The following is a 16,806-nucleotide window of genomic DNA, read 5'->3' as shown; positions in this document are numbered from 1 at the left end:
ATCCTAAAGCTTTACTTTTTGTGCCCTGTCTCCTGCGGAGCCGCTATTCCCCATGGTCCTTTCAGGAACCCCAGCATCCACTAGGACGATAGAGAAACAAAGACTAGCTTGGAGGGGGGACATAGTAGGGGAGGAGCTAGCCACAGTGTTTGAGTTTTAAAGTGCCAGCTCCCAGTTACTGCCTACTATCTCCCCATTGTAACTGCGCTCAAGTGTCCCCTAGTGGATGAAGGAGAAAAGAACAGATACAACAGGCTGCCCAGTAGCCTTAGGATAAAATCACTCGTCTCCAATGCCACTAACCTAAACTCAGCTGGCAAGGCATGCTGAGGTATGGATGGGGAGAGGAGCCAGCTCAGACTTGAGAATTTTTAAAGTACCAGGCTCCTCCGCCACAGCGCAATCTCCAGTGTCCCCTAGTGGATGAAGGACAAATTATGAATTCAGGAGTATGTCAGAGGGATGAATTGGTTGGTTACGCAAAGACTCAAACTAATTTTAGGGAGGTGCATAGTGATCAAAACCATCAGGTTTATTAGGGAAGGCTATAGAACATGTCACTCATGGCATAAGAGTTGTGGATACCGATATTCTTTTTGTCACAGAGAAAGGTTCTGGATTCACTCATGACAAGAGGACTTAATGATCATAATGAAATTGCTCCTTTATAATCACCTCTACACATTTTATACTCTTCCTCCCGTTACATAAAATATGTTTTATATGTTAATTGTAATCAAAACCTTTATGTTAACCTTATGAATGTACCATATAAAACAGTAAGTCACAATATCCATGTAGCAGATAAATCACATAGCCTTATCTACATTAGTAGGCATCCAAGTCATTATACAAAACGAAGGTGACAAAAAAAAAAAAAACCAAACATCCATAATAGCCACTGCCAGACTTCCAGCATTTCACAATTGGTCTATACTATTATAATAGCCGTAACATGGATATGAAATAGAGTTCTATCCTAGTATATGAAATACAGATATATAAAATACATTACAAACTAGGTTTATAGATGCATAGCAGAGAGATAGGCTACTTGTCATACAAATCAGCAGCACACAGATGTGTCCACGTGCAGCTCTTTATTAACATTATTACAGTCCATAAACTAACAATTGGGAAAGATTGACAGAACAAGAGCAAGAAAGGAGATGGTGTCTGAGGCATGGATCTCCCCACGTACATTGTTGTATCAAGAATGTCCCACAGCTCTCTGTTGGCTCTTCATGTGGGGAGAGCAGAAAAGGGGATGCCGGCAAAGGAGAAGGGCGACCAACTCTTAACATGAGGGGAGGTGTGAGGGGATGGAGGAGTCATCACCGGATGGCAATTAAACCAACATCCATCAGTTTTTGAATTTTCTGGGCAATACCTGGGTTCTTCAAGTGTCTGCAGAGAGAAACGATATTAAAAAAAAAAAAAAAAGGATTAGGCCATTACTAAAGCAATAGAAGAGAAAAAAAAATTAGATAGATCTCTCTAGCTACAGTAACTATGGCTAGGTATGACAAGCAAACCTTATGGTCTATCTACAAAACAAGGTAGAAAACTGCACACCGATGTGTACAACCATCTGAAGGCAATCTGGTTTATTTTCTGATCACAGGAACATGCGCGACCACACAGGCTGATAGTGGTCAAACTGCATTTACTGACAAATGTAATGATATTCAATATGGATCAGGTAAACTTTGAAATATAATAATGTGTCCGATATCCCAGCATGAGTGGTCAGCTCTTTAGATGTTCTACAAATCATACAATCACTATTTTATAGATAGTTTAGCTGTCAGAAATGCGAGAACTGGAGGAACAGCATTCTGTACATCTGCCCTACACAAGCTTTTCTCACTCCCAAATCTCCTTTTCCTAGGTCTGTTGGTTCCTCGCATCTTTGAAAGAACACTGCTAACAGAATTATGGAGGAATCAGTTAAAAGATGTACAAGCAAATGACACACACAAAACACAGGTTTTATGTACAGTATAAAGACAGTCCTTTTCTCGCAGATTAAAAAAAAAAAAAAAAAAAAAGGGCCTTTTGCTAAATTAAACTCACTCGCTCAGTGCTTGTGGGTCCTTCTGCATCTGTTCCAGTATAAGTCTCATTGCTGGGTCACTCATGATCTGTTGCACTTCTGGATCACCCATTGCTCTACGCTTTACATCCTCAGGACTGTCATTCCGGTGATACTGTGACATCATGCACCTCTGATATCCATCAGTCGCTTCCTGTGTATGCGATTTAACATAAACTGGAGTTATAAAATAAAATAATAAACCACCCTGAAAAGATCTTGCTTGCTTTCCTTTGTCTGCAATCCTACAAAATCTTACTAGTCATGTGAAACCTCGTGATGAGGCTGGTAAAAAAGCACTCTGGACTCTAACAGGCAGACCAGGTTACCAAATTGTTACAAGGCATGGCATACATCATTAACAGTAGTTATATACACCCTTTGTACCAAGCCTAAATCCCCCCTAAAATATAATTCCTCTTCACATTTACTCATAAAACACCTGTAATATAACCAGGTTTACTACCAGAGATGTTGAGGGCTTGGTGTCCTCAAGAGACCAACACTGTTGCTACAATATGTAAGCTGCCCAATGAAACGCAACCAAAATAATCAATTTGGAACAGGATTGGGTGGGGGGTGGGGAATGCTACCATGAAATATTCCAGTTCTCACTTGCCAGTTTAGTAGTCTCTCTGCAGTGCAGATGCAATTAAAATTACTATCCAAGTGTTATTGAACAGGGGTATCAATATGTATCTGGACAGGGAAGATATAAGGAGAGGGCCCATGTGCAGGGCCCCCACCTCTCTGGCAGTGCACTGAGCGCAGTAGACTTTGGATTTTTGGATGTCCGTGTGAACATGGCGCACAAACTATGCGCCCGAGGACGTCTCTACTGCACATGTGCAAATAGTCAGGCTTCAGGGTTTGTGCTTAGCCACTTGCCGGTATAGTGAAGTAAAATGCCTGCAATAGTGTGTCAGAAGGATGGGGGGTGACACACCAGAAGCATTAGTCAGATGGCACAGTACTGTAGTGGATTCAGTAGTCCGGTGTTATATGTGGTCACCCACCCTTTAACAGTTGGGATGTCATGTGGTAAAGGGATGTAATAGAGTGAGGCTGCTGGGCACATGGGAAGAGATTCTACACAAAATCTTGAATTATGATGAGACCTACATAATTTTGAGCTCTGTGCGATCACTGGTATTGATATTGTTAGGGCGTGGGCTGCTCTTTGGCAACACTGCAGCAGTTAGTGGAGCTGGAGACTGGTATTCAGCTCAGACTGTTCAATCCAGCAGCTCCTGTGATGGTTCTGAGGACACGTGTAAGTAAGGGTTTGCTATTTTTCTGACCTCACCTAACCGCACCATAAACTACTTTTCTTAGTTTTGGGTGAATCTGCAAGCCATACTGCGATGCAAAAGGTGCAGAAGCAGGAAATATACTCTCCATATACATGTAGTACATAAACACTTAACAGCTTTCATTTCGTAATGCATTTTAGAGTTGTTATATGTATTTGGGGAGGGGGGCTCATCATAACTAAACATCTTAGATTTACTTATCCCCTCACAAAATGATATGGCAATGTGAAAAATTCAACCATCCTGCTGAAGCTGAGAATCTTGCTGCATTTTACCATTTCCTGCCCTTGAACTGTATTTTAAGTTCATGTTTTAGGAGAAAGAACTATACCACCATAGTGATTTTGTAGCTTACAAGCATGTAGAGTGACACAAGATTACAAAATAGTCACAATCATCTAGCTGATATGAAATGCATCTCAGCATTTCGTACAGTGTATTGCACATTAGAGCGTGGTGATATCATCATCTCTGGCACCATCCAAGTTGCGTCTCAGACTACTGCAGCGTTTTGTGCCCTACCTTGCACGCAGAGTCCAGCTCCAGGGCTTTCTGATAAACATCCATAGCCTTCGTGTAATCTTTCATGGCCTCCAGCGCTGCAGCCTTGCGAGTGTAGCCTTTTACTGTAGGGAAAGAAGGTAACGTTACACAACATGGGTGAGGTATAGAAAGATAGACTGTACCACTTGTCTGCCAAGAATTCTGCAGTCTAAAAAATTCAAATAAGGCAGAACACTAATTTATGTATACACATTTCATATACTGTGCTTATACGCTAAGCACATCTTGTTTAAGGCTTTCGGTGTGTGGAACACAAGTGCCAGCAAGTTAGATATCTGCAGCCTGAAAGAATAACCCCACGTACGCCCCATTCGTGCACCCTGATAAATGTACAACACACTCACACGGATTTATATCTACTGGCACACATGGTAGCAGCATGTCCCATACACAAGAACGTTTAATTAAAGAAGATGCATACTTACTGAATGTGGGTTCCAGTCTTATACACTCTTCACAATCCTGGATAGAGAACAAAGGGTTATTCCTTGGTTACAATTAAGAATCCACTTTCTGTCAAATCTTACACCAGTCATACAAACATTCTGTACTTGAGAAGTCACTCCCCTAGAATTTTATTCAGTTGAGACTTAATTTATCGTTCAAATTATGAAACAAAACACTAACAAGACCTTGAGACAGGAAAGGGGAAATAGGACACTGGCCCGCGTCTAAGAACTCTAAGCTTTCCTGGCCGATTAGAGAACTGGCACCTTCTCCTGTGGCACTCACTCATACCTTGCAACTAGCACTGCAGGGATCAGCACTGCCTATGGGAATGCAACACCCCTTTCCCCCTACTCTACTGCAGTGCTCTTCCATTATTTGTCAGGGAAAACCCTACTCTTAAAGGTACATTAGGTGCACTTATTGTTACTGTTCAGCTGCACAAGTCACTGACATATACAGACTACAGTGGTGTATATGTAACATCAAGACAGCAGGGACTAGCTTAAAAGAATAAAGGTAAGGAGTCTGGAGGAAGGTGACCTACTGTTCTGCTACAGACACTTATGACTGCTTTCATTCTTAAGCCAGCGTGACCAAAACACAGCAAAGTGGAGTAACAGTAAGCACTAGGGCAGCTCTCAAGGAGTATCTTTCATATTATGGAAGGCTGCGCTTAGTGCGCAAGACTGGATACTGTCACATTTGCTCACCAAATACACTATGGGGAGCCAAATTCCATTTTACTCAAAGAATAGCTACCCCTCAGCTCAGAGAGACTTGCTTATTGCTCAACTGCGAAGAATAGTGGGGAGGCACAATATTCTGCCAACAGCATTGGTGGTAACATGACCAACGGAACAACCTAGTAGCCTACCTGTGGCTCACCAGCTGTTGTTGAAACTTTTAGTTTCTCCATGTCCTGACAGTTTTGCAACTACTACTACTACGCGACATATGATGATTAATGTGCAATGACTATCACACGTCTATACTAGAGGGTACAACTATGCCTATTAAAATAAATTCCTATAAAAAAAAATAAAAAAAATACCACCTAGCTTCCCAAAATACAGAGAAGTAATTGATGTGGGGTTCCAACAGAATGGCATTTATGGCAGAATATATTTTAGAATAGATCATGTTCTCTCCGTCAGTACCCAGTCTTGTTTTATTTCAGTTTTGTTTTCAATTTTAAAGACTCAACAGAATATGCCAGCGCTATATAAGTAACAAAGAAAGAGCACATGAAATCTGGACTTTTGCTTTGTGCTCCGAAGCCTCAGATGCAGCAGCTTATCCTATATCTGTAGAATAGAATGCTGCATCTATAAAATAGGATTTTAATACCTACCGGTAAATCCTTTTCTCTTAGTCCGTAGAGGATGCTGGGGATGCTTCAAGAACCATGGAGTATAGACGGGATCCGCAGGAGACATGGGCACAGACTTTGAATGCCCCTCCCCCAGACTCCAGTTATAGGAACTGTGCCCAGAGAGACTGACATTCCAAGGAAAAGGATTTATTTAATTATTTTAAACTAAGGTGAGATACAGACCAGCTCACACCTCAAACACGCCGTACAACATGGCATTCAACAACAACGCATGCAACGGCATGGCCAACAACAGTCACAGACTGACTGAACTCAACGCAACATGAACGTAACTATAACCAAACTGCAGATACAGCCCGCACTGGGACGGGCGCCCAGCATCCTCTACGGACTAAGAGAAAAGGATTTACCGGTAGGTATTAAAAATAAGATTTTACTCACCGGTAAATCTATTTCTCGTAGTCCGTAGTGGATGCTGGGAACTCCGTAAGGACCATGGGGAATAGCGGCTCCGCAGGAGACTGGGCACAACTAAAGAAAGCTTTAGGACTACCTGGTGTGCACTGGCTCCTCCCTCTATGACCCTCCTCCAGACCTCAGTTAGGATACTGTGCCCGGAAGAGCTGACACAATAAGGAAAGGATTTGGAATCCCGGGTAAGACTCATACCAGCCACACCAATCACACCGTATAACTCGTGATATTATACCCAGTTAACAGTATGAAATATAACTGAGCCTCACTAACAGATGGCTCATAACAATAACCCTTTAGTTAGGCAATAACTATATACAAGTATTGCAGACAATCCGCACGTGGGATGGGCGCCCAGCATCCACTACGGACTACGAGAAATAGATTTACCGGTGAGTATAATCTTATTTTCTCTGACGTCCTAGTGGATGCTGGGAACTCCGTAAGGACCATGGGGATTATACCAAAGCTCCCAAACGGGCGGGAGAGTGCGGATGACTCTGCAGCACCGAATGAGCAACTCAAGGTCCTCCTCAGCCAGGGTATCAAACTTGTAGACTCTTGCAAAAATGTTTGAACCCGACCAAGTAACAGCTCGGCAAGTTGTAAAGCCGAGACCCCTCGGGCAGCCGCCCAAGAAGAGCCCACTTTCCTCGTGGAATGGGCTTTTACAGATTTAGGGTGCGGCATTCCAGCCGCAGAATGTGCAAGTTGAATCGTGCTACAGATCCAGCGAGCAATAGTCTGCTTAGAAGCAGGAGCACCCAGCTTGTTGGGTGCATACAGGATAAATAGCGAGTCAGTTTTCCTGACTCCAGCCGTCCTGGAAACCTATATTTTCAGGGTCCTGACTACGTCCAGTAACTTGGAGTCCTCCAAGTCCCACGTAGCCGCAGGCACCACAATAGGTTGGTTCACATGAAAAGCTGATACCACCGTAGGAAGGAATTGGGAACGAGTCCTCAATTCCGCCCTATCCATATGAAAATCAGATAAGGGCTTTTGCATGACAAAGCCGCCAATTCTGATACACGCCTGGCCGACGCCAAAGCCAACAGCATGACCACTTTCCACGTGAGGTATTTTAGCTCTACGGATTTAAGTGGCTCAACCCAATGCGACTTCAGGAAATCCAACACCACGTTGAGATCCCACGGTGCCACTAGAGGCACAAACGGGGGCTGAATATGCAACACTCCCTTAACAAAAGTCTGAACTTCAGGCAGTGAAGCCAGTTCTTTTTGGAAGAAAATGTACAGAGCCGAAATCTGGACCTTAATGGAACCCAATTTTAGGCCCATAGTCACTCATGACTGTAGGAAGTGCAGAAATCGACCCAGTTGAAATTCCTCCGTTGGGGCCTTCCTGGCCTCACACCAAGCAACATATTTTTCGCCATATGCGGTGATAATATTTTGCGATCACATCTTTCCTAGCCTTAATCAGCGTAGGAATGACTTCCTCCGGAATGCCTTTTTCCTTTAGGATCCGGTGTTCAACCGCCATGCCGTCAAACACAGCCGTGGTAAGTCTTGGAACAGGCAGGGCCCCTGCTGCAGCAGGTCCTGTCTGAGCGGCAGAGGCCATGGGTCCTCTGATATCATTTCTTGAAGTTCTGGGTACCAAGCTCTTCTTGGCCAATCCGGAACCACGAGTATAGTTCTTACTCCTCTCCTTCTTAGTATTCTCAGTACCTTGGGTATGAGAGGCAGAGGAGGGAACACATACACCGACTGGTACACCCACGGTGTTACCAGAGCGTCCACAGCTATCGCCTGAGGGTTTGACCTGGCGCAATATCTTTTTAGCTTTTTGTTGAGGCGGGACGCCATCATGTCCACCTGTGGCCTTTCCCAATGCTGTACAATCATTTTGAAGACTTCTGGATGAAGTCCCCACTCTCCCGGGTGGAGGTCGTGCCTGCTGAGAAAGTCTGCTTCCCAGTTGTCCACTCCGGGAATGAACACTGCTGACAGTGCTAACACATGATTTCCCGCCCATCGGAAAATCCTTGTGGCTTCTGCCATCCTGCTTCTTATGCCGCCCTGCTGGTTTACATGGGCAACCGCCGTGATGTTGTCTGACTGGATCAGCACCGGCTGGTGTTGAAGCAGGGGTTTTGCCTAACTTAGAGCATTGTAAATGGCCCTTAGTCCCAGAATATTTATGTGTAGGGAAGTCTCCTGACTTGACCATAGTCCTTGGAAGTTTCTTCCCTGTGTGACTGCCCCCCAGCCTCGAAGGCTGGCATCCGTGGTCACCAGGACCCAGTCCTGTATGCCGAATCTGCGGCCCTCTAGAAGATGAGCACTCTGCAGCCACCACAACAGCGACACCCTGGCCCTTGGAGACAGGGTTATCAGCCGATGCATCTGAAGATGCGACCCGGACCACTTGTCCAACAGATCCCACTGGAAGATCCTTGCATGGAACCTGCCGAATGGAATTTCTTCATAAGAAGCTACCATCTTTCCCAGGACTCGCGTGCATTGATGCACAGACACCTGTATTTGTATTAGGAGGTCTCTGACTAGAGATGTCAACTCCTTGGCCTTCTCCTCCGGGAGAAACCCTTTTTCCCGTTCTGTGTCCAGAACCATACCCAGGAACAGTAGACGCGTCGTAGGAACCAGCTGCGACTTTGGACTATTCAGAATCCAGCCGTGCTGTTGTAGCACTTCCCGAGATAGTGCTACTCCGACGAACAACTGCTCCCTGGACCTCGCCTTTATAAGGAGATCGTACAAGTACGGGATAATTATAACTCCCTTTTTTCGAAGGAGTATCATCATTTCGGCCATTACCTTGGTATATACCCTCGGTGCCGGGGACAGACCAACGGCAACGTCTGGAATTGGTAATGACAGTCCTGTACCACAATTTTGAGGTACTCCTGGTGGGGAGGGTAAATGGGGACATGCAGGTAAGCATCCTTGATGTCCAGTGATACCATGTAATCCCCTTCGTCCAAGCTTGCAATAACCGCCCTGAGCGATTCCATTTTGAACTTGAACCTTCGTATATAAGTGTTCAAGGATTTCAATTTTAGAATGGGTCTCACCGAACCGTCTGGTTTCGGTACCACAAACATTGTGGAGTAGTAACCCCGGCCTTGTTGAAGGAGGGGTACCTTGATTATCACCTGCTGGAAGTACAGCTTGTGAATTGCCGCCAGTACTACCTCTCCTCGAGGGCAGCAGGCAAGGCTGATTTGAGGTAACGGCGAGGGGGAGTCGCCTCGAACTCCCGCCTGTATCCCTGTGATACTACTTGCAGAACCCAGGGATCCACCTGTGAGCGAGCCCACTGGTCGCTGAAGTTCCCGAGACGCGCCACCACCACACCTGGCTCCACCTGTGGAGCCCCAGCGTCATACAGTGGACTCAGAGGAAGCGGGGGAAGATTTTTGATCCTGGGAACTGGCTGTCTGGTGCAGCTTTTTCCCTCTTCCCTTGTCTCTGTGCAGAAAGGAAGAGCCTTTGACCCGCTTGCTTTTCTGAAGCCGAAAGGACTGTACCTTATAATACGGTGCTTTCTTAGGCTGTGAGGAAACTTGAGGTAAATTTTTTCCTTCCCAGCTGTTGCTGTGGATACGAGGTCCCAGAGACCATCCCCAAACAATTCCTCACCCTTATAAGGCAGAATCTTCATGTGCCTTCTAAAGTCAGCATCGCTTGTCCACAGCCGGGTCCCTAATACCCTCCTGGCAGAATGGACATTGCATTAATTTTGGATGCCAGCCGGCAAATATCCCTCTGTGCATCCCTCATATATAAGACGACGTCTTTAATATGCTCTTATGGTTAGCAAAATAGTATCCCTGCCCTGACAGGGTAATAGACCACGCTGCAGCAGCACTATCCATGCTGAGGCAATTGCAGGTCTCAGTATAGTACCTGAGTGTGTATATACAGACTTCAGGATAGCCTCCTGCTTTTTATCAGCAGGCTCCTTCAAAGTGGCCGTATCCTAAGACGGCAGTGCCACCTTTTTTGACAAACGTGTGAGCGCCTTATCCACCCTAGGGGATATCTCCCAACGTGACCTATCCTCTGGCGGGAAAGGGTACGCCATCAGTAACTTTTTAGAAATTACCAGTTTCTTATCGAGGGAACCCACGCTTCTTCACACACTTCATTCACTCATCTGATGGGGGAACAAAACACTGGCTGCTTTTTCTCCCCAAACATAAAACCCCTTTTGTGTGGTACCTGGGTTAATGTCAGAAATGTCTAACACATTTTTCATTGCCGAGATCATGCAACGGATGTTCCTAGTGGATTGTGTATATGTCTCAACCTCGTCGACACTGGAGTCAGACTCCGTGTCGACATCTGTGTCTGCCGTCTGAGGTAGCGGGCGTTTTTGAGCCCCTGATGGCCTTTGAGACGCCTGGGCAGGCGCGGGCTGAGAAGCCGGCTGTCCCACAGCTGTTACGTCATCCAGCCTTTTATGTAAGGAGTTGACACTGTCGGTTAATACCTTCCACCTATCCATCCACTCTGGTGTCGGCCCCACAGGGGGCGACATCACATTTATCAGCATCTGCTCCGCCTCCACATAAGCCTCCTCATCAACCATGTCGACACAGCCGTACCGACACATCGCACACACACAGGGAATGCTCTGACTGAGGACAGGACCCCACAAAGTCCTTTGGGGAGACAGAGAGAGAGTATGCCAGCACACACCAGAGCGCTATATAATGCAGGGATTCACACTACCCACAGTGATTTTTCCCTTATAGCTGCTATAATACACAGACTTGCGCCTAAATTTAGTGCCCCCCTTCTCTTTTTAACCCTTTGAGCCTGAAAACTACAGGGGAGAGCCTGGGGAGCTGTCTTCCAGCTGCACTGTGAAGAGAAAATGGCGCCAGTGTGCTGAGGGAGATAGCCCCGCCCCTTTTTCGGCGGGCTTCTCCCGCTTTTTTATGGATCCTGGCAGGGGTATTTTTCACATATATAGCCTCTAGGACTATATATTGTGATTATTTTGCCAGCCAAGGTGTTAATATTGCTGCTCAGGGCGCCGCGCCCCCCCCCCCCCCAGCGCCCTGCACCCATCAGTGACCGGAGTGTGAGGTGTGCATGAGGAGCAATGGCGCACAGCTGCAGTGCTGTGCGCTACCTTGTTGAAGACCTGAGTCTTCTGCCGCCGATTTTCAGGACCATCTTCTTGCTTCTGGCTCTGTAAGGGGGACGGCGGCGCGGCTCCGGGACCGGACGATCGAGGTCGGGCCCTGTGTTCGATCCCTCTGGAGCGAATGGTGTCCAGTAGCCTAAGAAGCCCAAGCTAGCTGCAAGCAGGTAGGTTCGCTTCTTCTCCCCTTAGTCCCTCGTAGCATTGAGTCTGTTGCCAGCAGATCTCACTGAAAATAAAAAACCTAAAATAAACTTTTTTCTAGGAGCTCAGGAGAGCCCCTAGTGTGCATCCAGCTCAGCCGGGCACAAGATTCTAACGGAGGTCTGGAGGAGGGTCATAGAGGGAGGAGCCAGTGCACACCAGGTAGTCCTAAAGCTTTCTTTAGTTGTGCCCAGTCTCCTGCGGAGCCGCAATTCCCCATATTCCTTACGGAGTTCCCAGCATCTACTAGGACGTCAGAGAAATCCTATTTTCTCATACATCCTAGAGGATGCTGGGGATGCTTCAAGAACCATGGGGTTTACACCAAAGCTCTAGAACGGGCGGGAGAGTGCGGATGACTCTGCAGCACCTATTGACCAAACAGGTCCTCCTCAGCCATGGTATCAAACTTGTAAAACTTCGCAAAGGTGTTTGAACCTGACCAAGTAGCAGCTCGGCAAAGTTGTAACGCCCAGACTCCCCGGGCAGCCGCTCAGGATGAGCCCACCTTTCTGGTAGAATGGGCTTTTACTGACTTCTGTAACGGCAATCCTGCCGTAGAATGAGCCTGCTGAATCGTATTACAAATCCAGCGCACAATAATCTGCTTAGAAGCAAAAGCCCCAATCTTGTTGGGAGCCCACAGGACAAACAGAGCCTCTGTATTCCTAATCTGCGCCGTTCTGGCGACATAGATCTTCAAAGCTCTGACCACATCGAGAGACTGACTCCGCCAAGGCGTCAACCAGCCAATTGTGGTGCCAGTGGCTACTAACATGAAATTATGAAACCACTTTTGGCAGAAATTGCTGACGAGTTCTCAACTCCGCTCTATCAGCATGGAAAATCAAAAAGGGGCTTTTGTGAGACAAAGCTGCCAACTCAGACACTCGCCTTGCAGACGCCAAGGCCAACAACATGACCACTTTCCAAGTAAGGAATTTTGACTCAACCTTGCGCAAAGGTTCAAACCAATGTGATTGCAACATCACATTAAAGGTCCCATGGTGCCACTGGGGGCACAAAGGGAGGTTGGATGTGCAACACGCCTTTTACGAAGGTCTGAACTTCTGGAAGGGAGGCCAATTCTTTTTGGGAAAAAAAAAAGAAGATCGACAAGGCTGAAATCTGTACTTTAATAGAGCCTAACTTTAGGCCTGCATCCACACCTGCTCGTAGGAAATGGAGCAAACGCCCCAGGTGAAATTCTTCCGTAAGAGCCTTCTTGGATTCACACCAAGACACATTTTTTCCAAATACGGTGGTAATACTTCTTTTCTAGCCTGAAGTGTAGGAATGACTTCACTGAGAATACAATTTTGGGCTAGGATTTGGCGGTCAACCGCCACGCCGTCAAACGCAGCCGCGGTAAGTCCTGATACACGCACGGCCCCTGTTGTAACAGATCCTCCCGAAGAGGAAGAGGCCAGGGATCTTCTATGAGCAACTCCTGAAGATCTGGATACCAGGCCCTTTTTGGCCAATCCAGAACAATGAGGATCGCCTGAACCCTTGTTCTTTTTATAATTTTTATCACCTTTGGAATGAGTGGAAGTGGAGGGAACACAGACCGACTGAAACACCCACGGTGTCACTAGGGCGTCCACCGCTATCGCTTGAGGGTCCCTTGACCTGGAATAATATCTCTGAAGTTTCGTGTTGAGGCGGGACGCCATCATGTCCACTTGAGGAACTCCCCAATGACTTGTAATTTCTGCAAAGACCTCTTGATGAAGACCCCACTCTCCTGGATGGAGATAGTGCCTGCTGAGGAAGTCTGCTTCCCAGTTGTCCACTCCTGGAATGAAGACTGCTGATAGAGCGCTGGCATGTCTTTCCACCCAGCGAAGAATCTTCGTGGCCTCGGCCATCGCCGCTCTGCTCTTCGTACCGCCTTGGCGGTTTATGTACGCCACTGCTGTCACGTTGTCTGACTGAATCAAGACCGGCAGACCCCGAAGATGATGTTCTGCTTGCAGTATGCTGTTGTAGATGGCTCTTAATTCCAGAATGTTTATGTGTAGACAAGCTTCCTGGCCTGAACACTTTCCCTGAAAATTTCTTCCCTGTGTGACTGCTCCCCAGCCTCGGAGGCTTGCATCTGTGGTCACCTGGATCCAATCCTGAATCCCGAACCTGCGTCTCTCCAGAAGGAGAACACTGTGCAGCCACCACAGAAGGTAAATTCTGGTCCTGGGAGATAGAATTATTTTCCGGTGCATGTCCAGGTGAGACCCGGACCACTGGTCCAGCAGATTCCACTGAAAAACCCTGGCATGGAACCTGCCATACGGAATGGCCTCGTAGGCCGCCACCATCTTCCCCAGCAACAGAGTGCAGTGAAGAACTGACACCTTTGCCAGTTTCAGAATCTGTTTTACCATGTTCTGTATTTCCAGAGCTTTTGCCACTGGAAGAAAAAATAAGAATTTACTCACCGGTAATTCTATTTCTCGTAGTCCGTAGTGGATGCTGGGTACTCCGTAAGGACCATGGGGTATAGACGGGCTCCGCAGGAGACTGGCCACTCTTAAAAGAAAGATTAGGTACTATATCTGGTGTGCACTGGCTCCTCCCTCTATGCCCCTCCTCCAGACCTCAGTTAGGGAAACTGTGCCCGGAAGAGCTGACATTACTAGGAAAGGATTTGGAATCCAGGGTAAGACTCATACCAGCCACACCAATCACACCGTACAACTCGTGCTAACTATACCCAGTTAACAGTATGAACAATAACCGAGCCTCTCTCAACAGATGGCTCATACAATAACCCTTTAGTTAAGCAATAACTATATACATGTATTGCAGAGAGTCCGCACTTGGGACGGGCTCCCAGCATCCACTACGGACTACGAGAAATAGAATTACCGGTGAGTAAATTCTTATTTTCTCTGACGTCCTAGTGGATGCTGGGTACCCCGTAAGGACCATGGGGATTATACCAAAGCTCCCAAACGGGCGGGAGAGTGCGGATGACTCTGCAGCACCGAATGAGCAAACTCAAGGTCCTCCTCAGCCAGGGTATATCAAACTTGTAGAATTTTGCAAAAGTGTTTGAACCCAAACAAGTAGCAGCTCGGCAAAGTTGTAAAGCAGAGACCCCTCGGGCAGCCGCCCAAGAAGAGCCCACCTTCCTCGTGGAATGGGCTTTTACTAATTTAGGATGCGGCAGTCCAGCCGCAGAATGTGCAAGCTGAATCGTGCTACAGATCCAGCGAGCAATAGTCTGCTTTGAAGCAGGAGCACCCAGCTTGTTGGGTGCATGCAGGATAAATAGCGAGTCAGTTTTTCTGACTCTAGCCGTCCTGGAAACAAAGTTTCAGGGCCCGGACTACGTCCAGCAACTTGGAATCCTCCAAGTCCCTAGTAGCCGCAGGCACCACAATAGGTTGGTTCAAATGAAACGATACCACCTTAGGGAGAAATTGGGGACGAGTCCTCCATTCTGCCCTTTCCATATGGAAGATCAGATATGGGCTTTTACATGACAAAGCCGCCAATTCTGACACACGCCTAGTCCAAGCTAAGGCCAAAAGCATGACCACTTTCCACGTGAGATATTTTAGCTCCACGGTCTTAAGTGGCTCAAACCAGTGGGATTTTAGGAATCCAACACACGTTAAGATCCCAAGGTGCCACTGGAGGCACAAAAGGGGCTGAATATGCAGCACCCCTGTAACAACGTCCGAACTTCAGGCAGTGAAGCCAGTTCTTTTTGAGAGAAAAAGGGATGGGGCCGAAATCTTGGCCTTTATGGATCCTAATTTTAGGCCCATAGTCACTCCTGACTGTAGGAAGTGCAGGAATCGACCCCCCTGGAATTCCTCTGTAGGGCCTTCCCGGCCACACACCAAGCAACCTATTTTCGCCATATACGGTGATAGTGTTTTGCCGTCACGTCCTTCCTAGCCTTTATCAGCGTAGGAATAACTTCATCCGGAATGCCTTTTTCCGCTAGGATCCTGCGTTCAACCGCCATGCCGTCAAACGCAGCCGCGGTAAGTCTTGGAACAGACAGGGCCCCTGTTGCAACAGGTCCTGTCTGAGAGGCAGAGGCCATGGGTCCTCTGTGAGCATTTCTTGCAGTTCCGGGTACCAAGTCCTTCTTGGCCAATCCGGAACAATGAGTATTGTTCTCACTCCTCTTTTTCTTACGATTCTCAGCACCTTGAGTATGAGAGGAAGAGGAGGAAACACATAGACCGACTGGAACACCCACGGTGTTACCAGTGCGTCCACAGCTATCGCCTGAGGGTCTCTTGACCCGGCGCAATACCTTTGTAGCTTTTTGTTGAGACGGGATGCCATCATGTCCACCTGTGGCAGTTCCCATCGATTTGTGATCTGAGTGAAGACTTCGTGATGAAGTCCCCACTCTCCCGGGTGGAGGTCGTGCCTGCTGAGGAAGTCTGCTTCCCAGTTGTCCACTCCCGGAATAAACACTGCTGACAGTGCTTGCACGTGATTCTCCGCCCAACGAAGAATCCTGGCGGCTTCCGCCATCGCCACTCAGCTTCTTGTGCCGCCTTGGCGGTTTACATGAGCCATAACCCTTGGAACTTTCTTCCCTGAGTGATTGCCCCCCACCCTCGGAGGCTCGCATCCGTGGTCACCAGGACCCAGTCCTGTATGCCGAACCCGCGGCCCTCGAGAAGGTGAGCACTCTGTAGCCACCACAGAAGAGACACCCTGGCCCTCGGGGACAGGGTGATCAGCCGATGCATCTGAAGATGCGATCCGGACCACTTGTCCAACAGATCCCACTGAAAGATACTCGCATGGAACCTGCCGAAGGGAATGGCTTCGTATGATGCCACCATCTTTCCCAGGACTCTCGTGCAGCGATGCACCGACACCCGTTTCGGTTTTAATAGGTCTCTGACTAGAGTCACGAGCTCTTGAGCCTTCTCCGCCGGGAGAAACACCTTCTTCTGGTCCGTGTCCAGAATCATGCCCAGAAAGGGCAGACGCGTTGTAGGAATCAGCTGCGACTTTGGGATATTCAGAATCTAGCCGTGCTGTTACAACACTTCCTGAGAGTGTGCTACGCTGATCAGCAACTGCTCTTTGGACCTCGCCTTTATGAGGAGATCGTCCAAGTATGGGATAATTGTGACTCCTTGCTTTCGAAGGAGTACCATCATTTCTGCCATCACCTTGGTAAATATACTCGGTGCCGTGGAGAGCCCAAACAGCAACGTCTGGAATTGGTAATGACAGTCCTGTACCAC

General features: G+C 47.4%; 1 protein-coding gene across 1 annotated transcript in view; it reads right to left on the bottom strand.

Moving 5' to 3' along the window:
- Positions 1-1,083: 1,083 nt before the first annotated feature.
- STIP1 (stress induced phosphoprotein 1) overlaps positions 1,084-16,806 on the bottom strand; it is a 189,031-nt gene continuing 173,308 nt past the window's right edge. The window contains exons 11-14 of the mRNA XM_063944941.1: positions 4,398-4,434; positions 3,931-4,034; positions 2,077-2,249; positions 1,084-1,407 (exon numbers count right to left, since the gene is read on the bottom strand). Coding sequence (XP_063801011.1) covers positions 1,335-1,407; positions 2,077-2,249; positions 3,931-4,034; positions 4,398-4,434 — 387 coding nt within the window. The 3' untranslated portion in view covers positions 1,084-1,334. The remainder of the gene's footprint in view (positions 1,408-2,076; positions 2,250-3,930; positions 4,035-4,397; positions 4,435-16,806) is intronic.

The sequence above is a fragment of the Pseudophryne corroboree genome, chromosome 11 (assembly GCF_028390025.1).
Source record: "Pseudophryne corroboree isolate aPseCor3 chromosome 11, aPseCor3.hap2, whole genome shotgun sequence".
Lineage (NCBI taxonomy): Eukaryota > Metazoa > Chordata > Amphibia > Anura > Myobatrachidae > Pseudophryne > Pseudophryne corroboree.
This window is presented reverse-complemented; position numbering and strand designations above follow the sequence as displayed.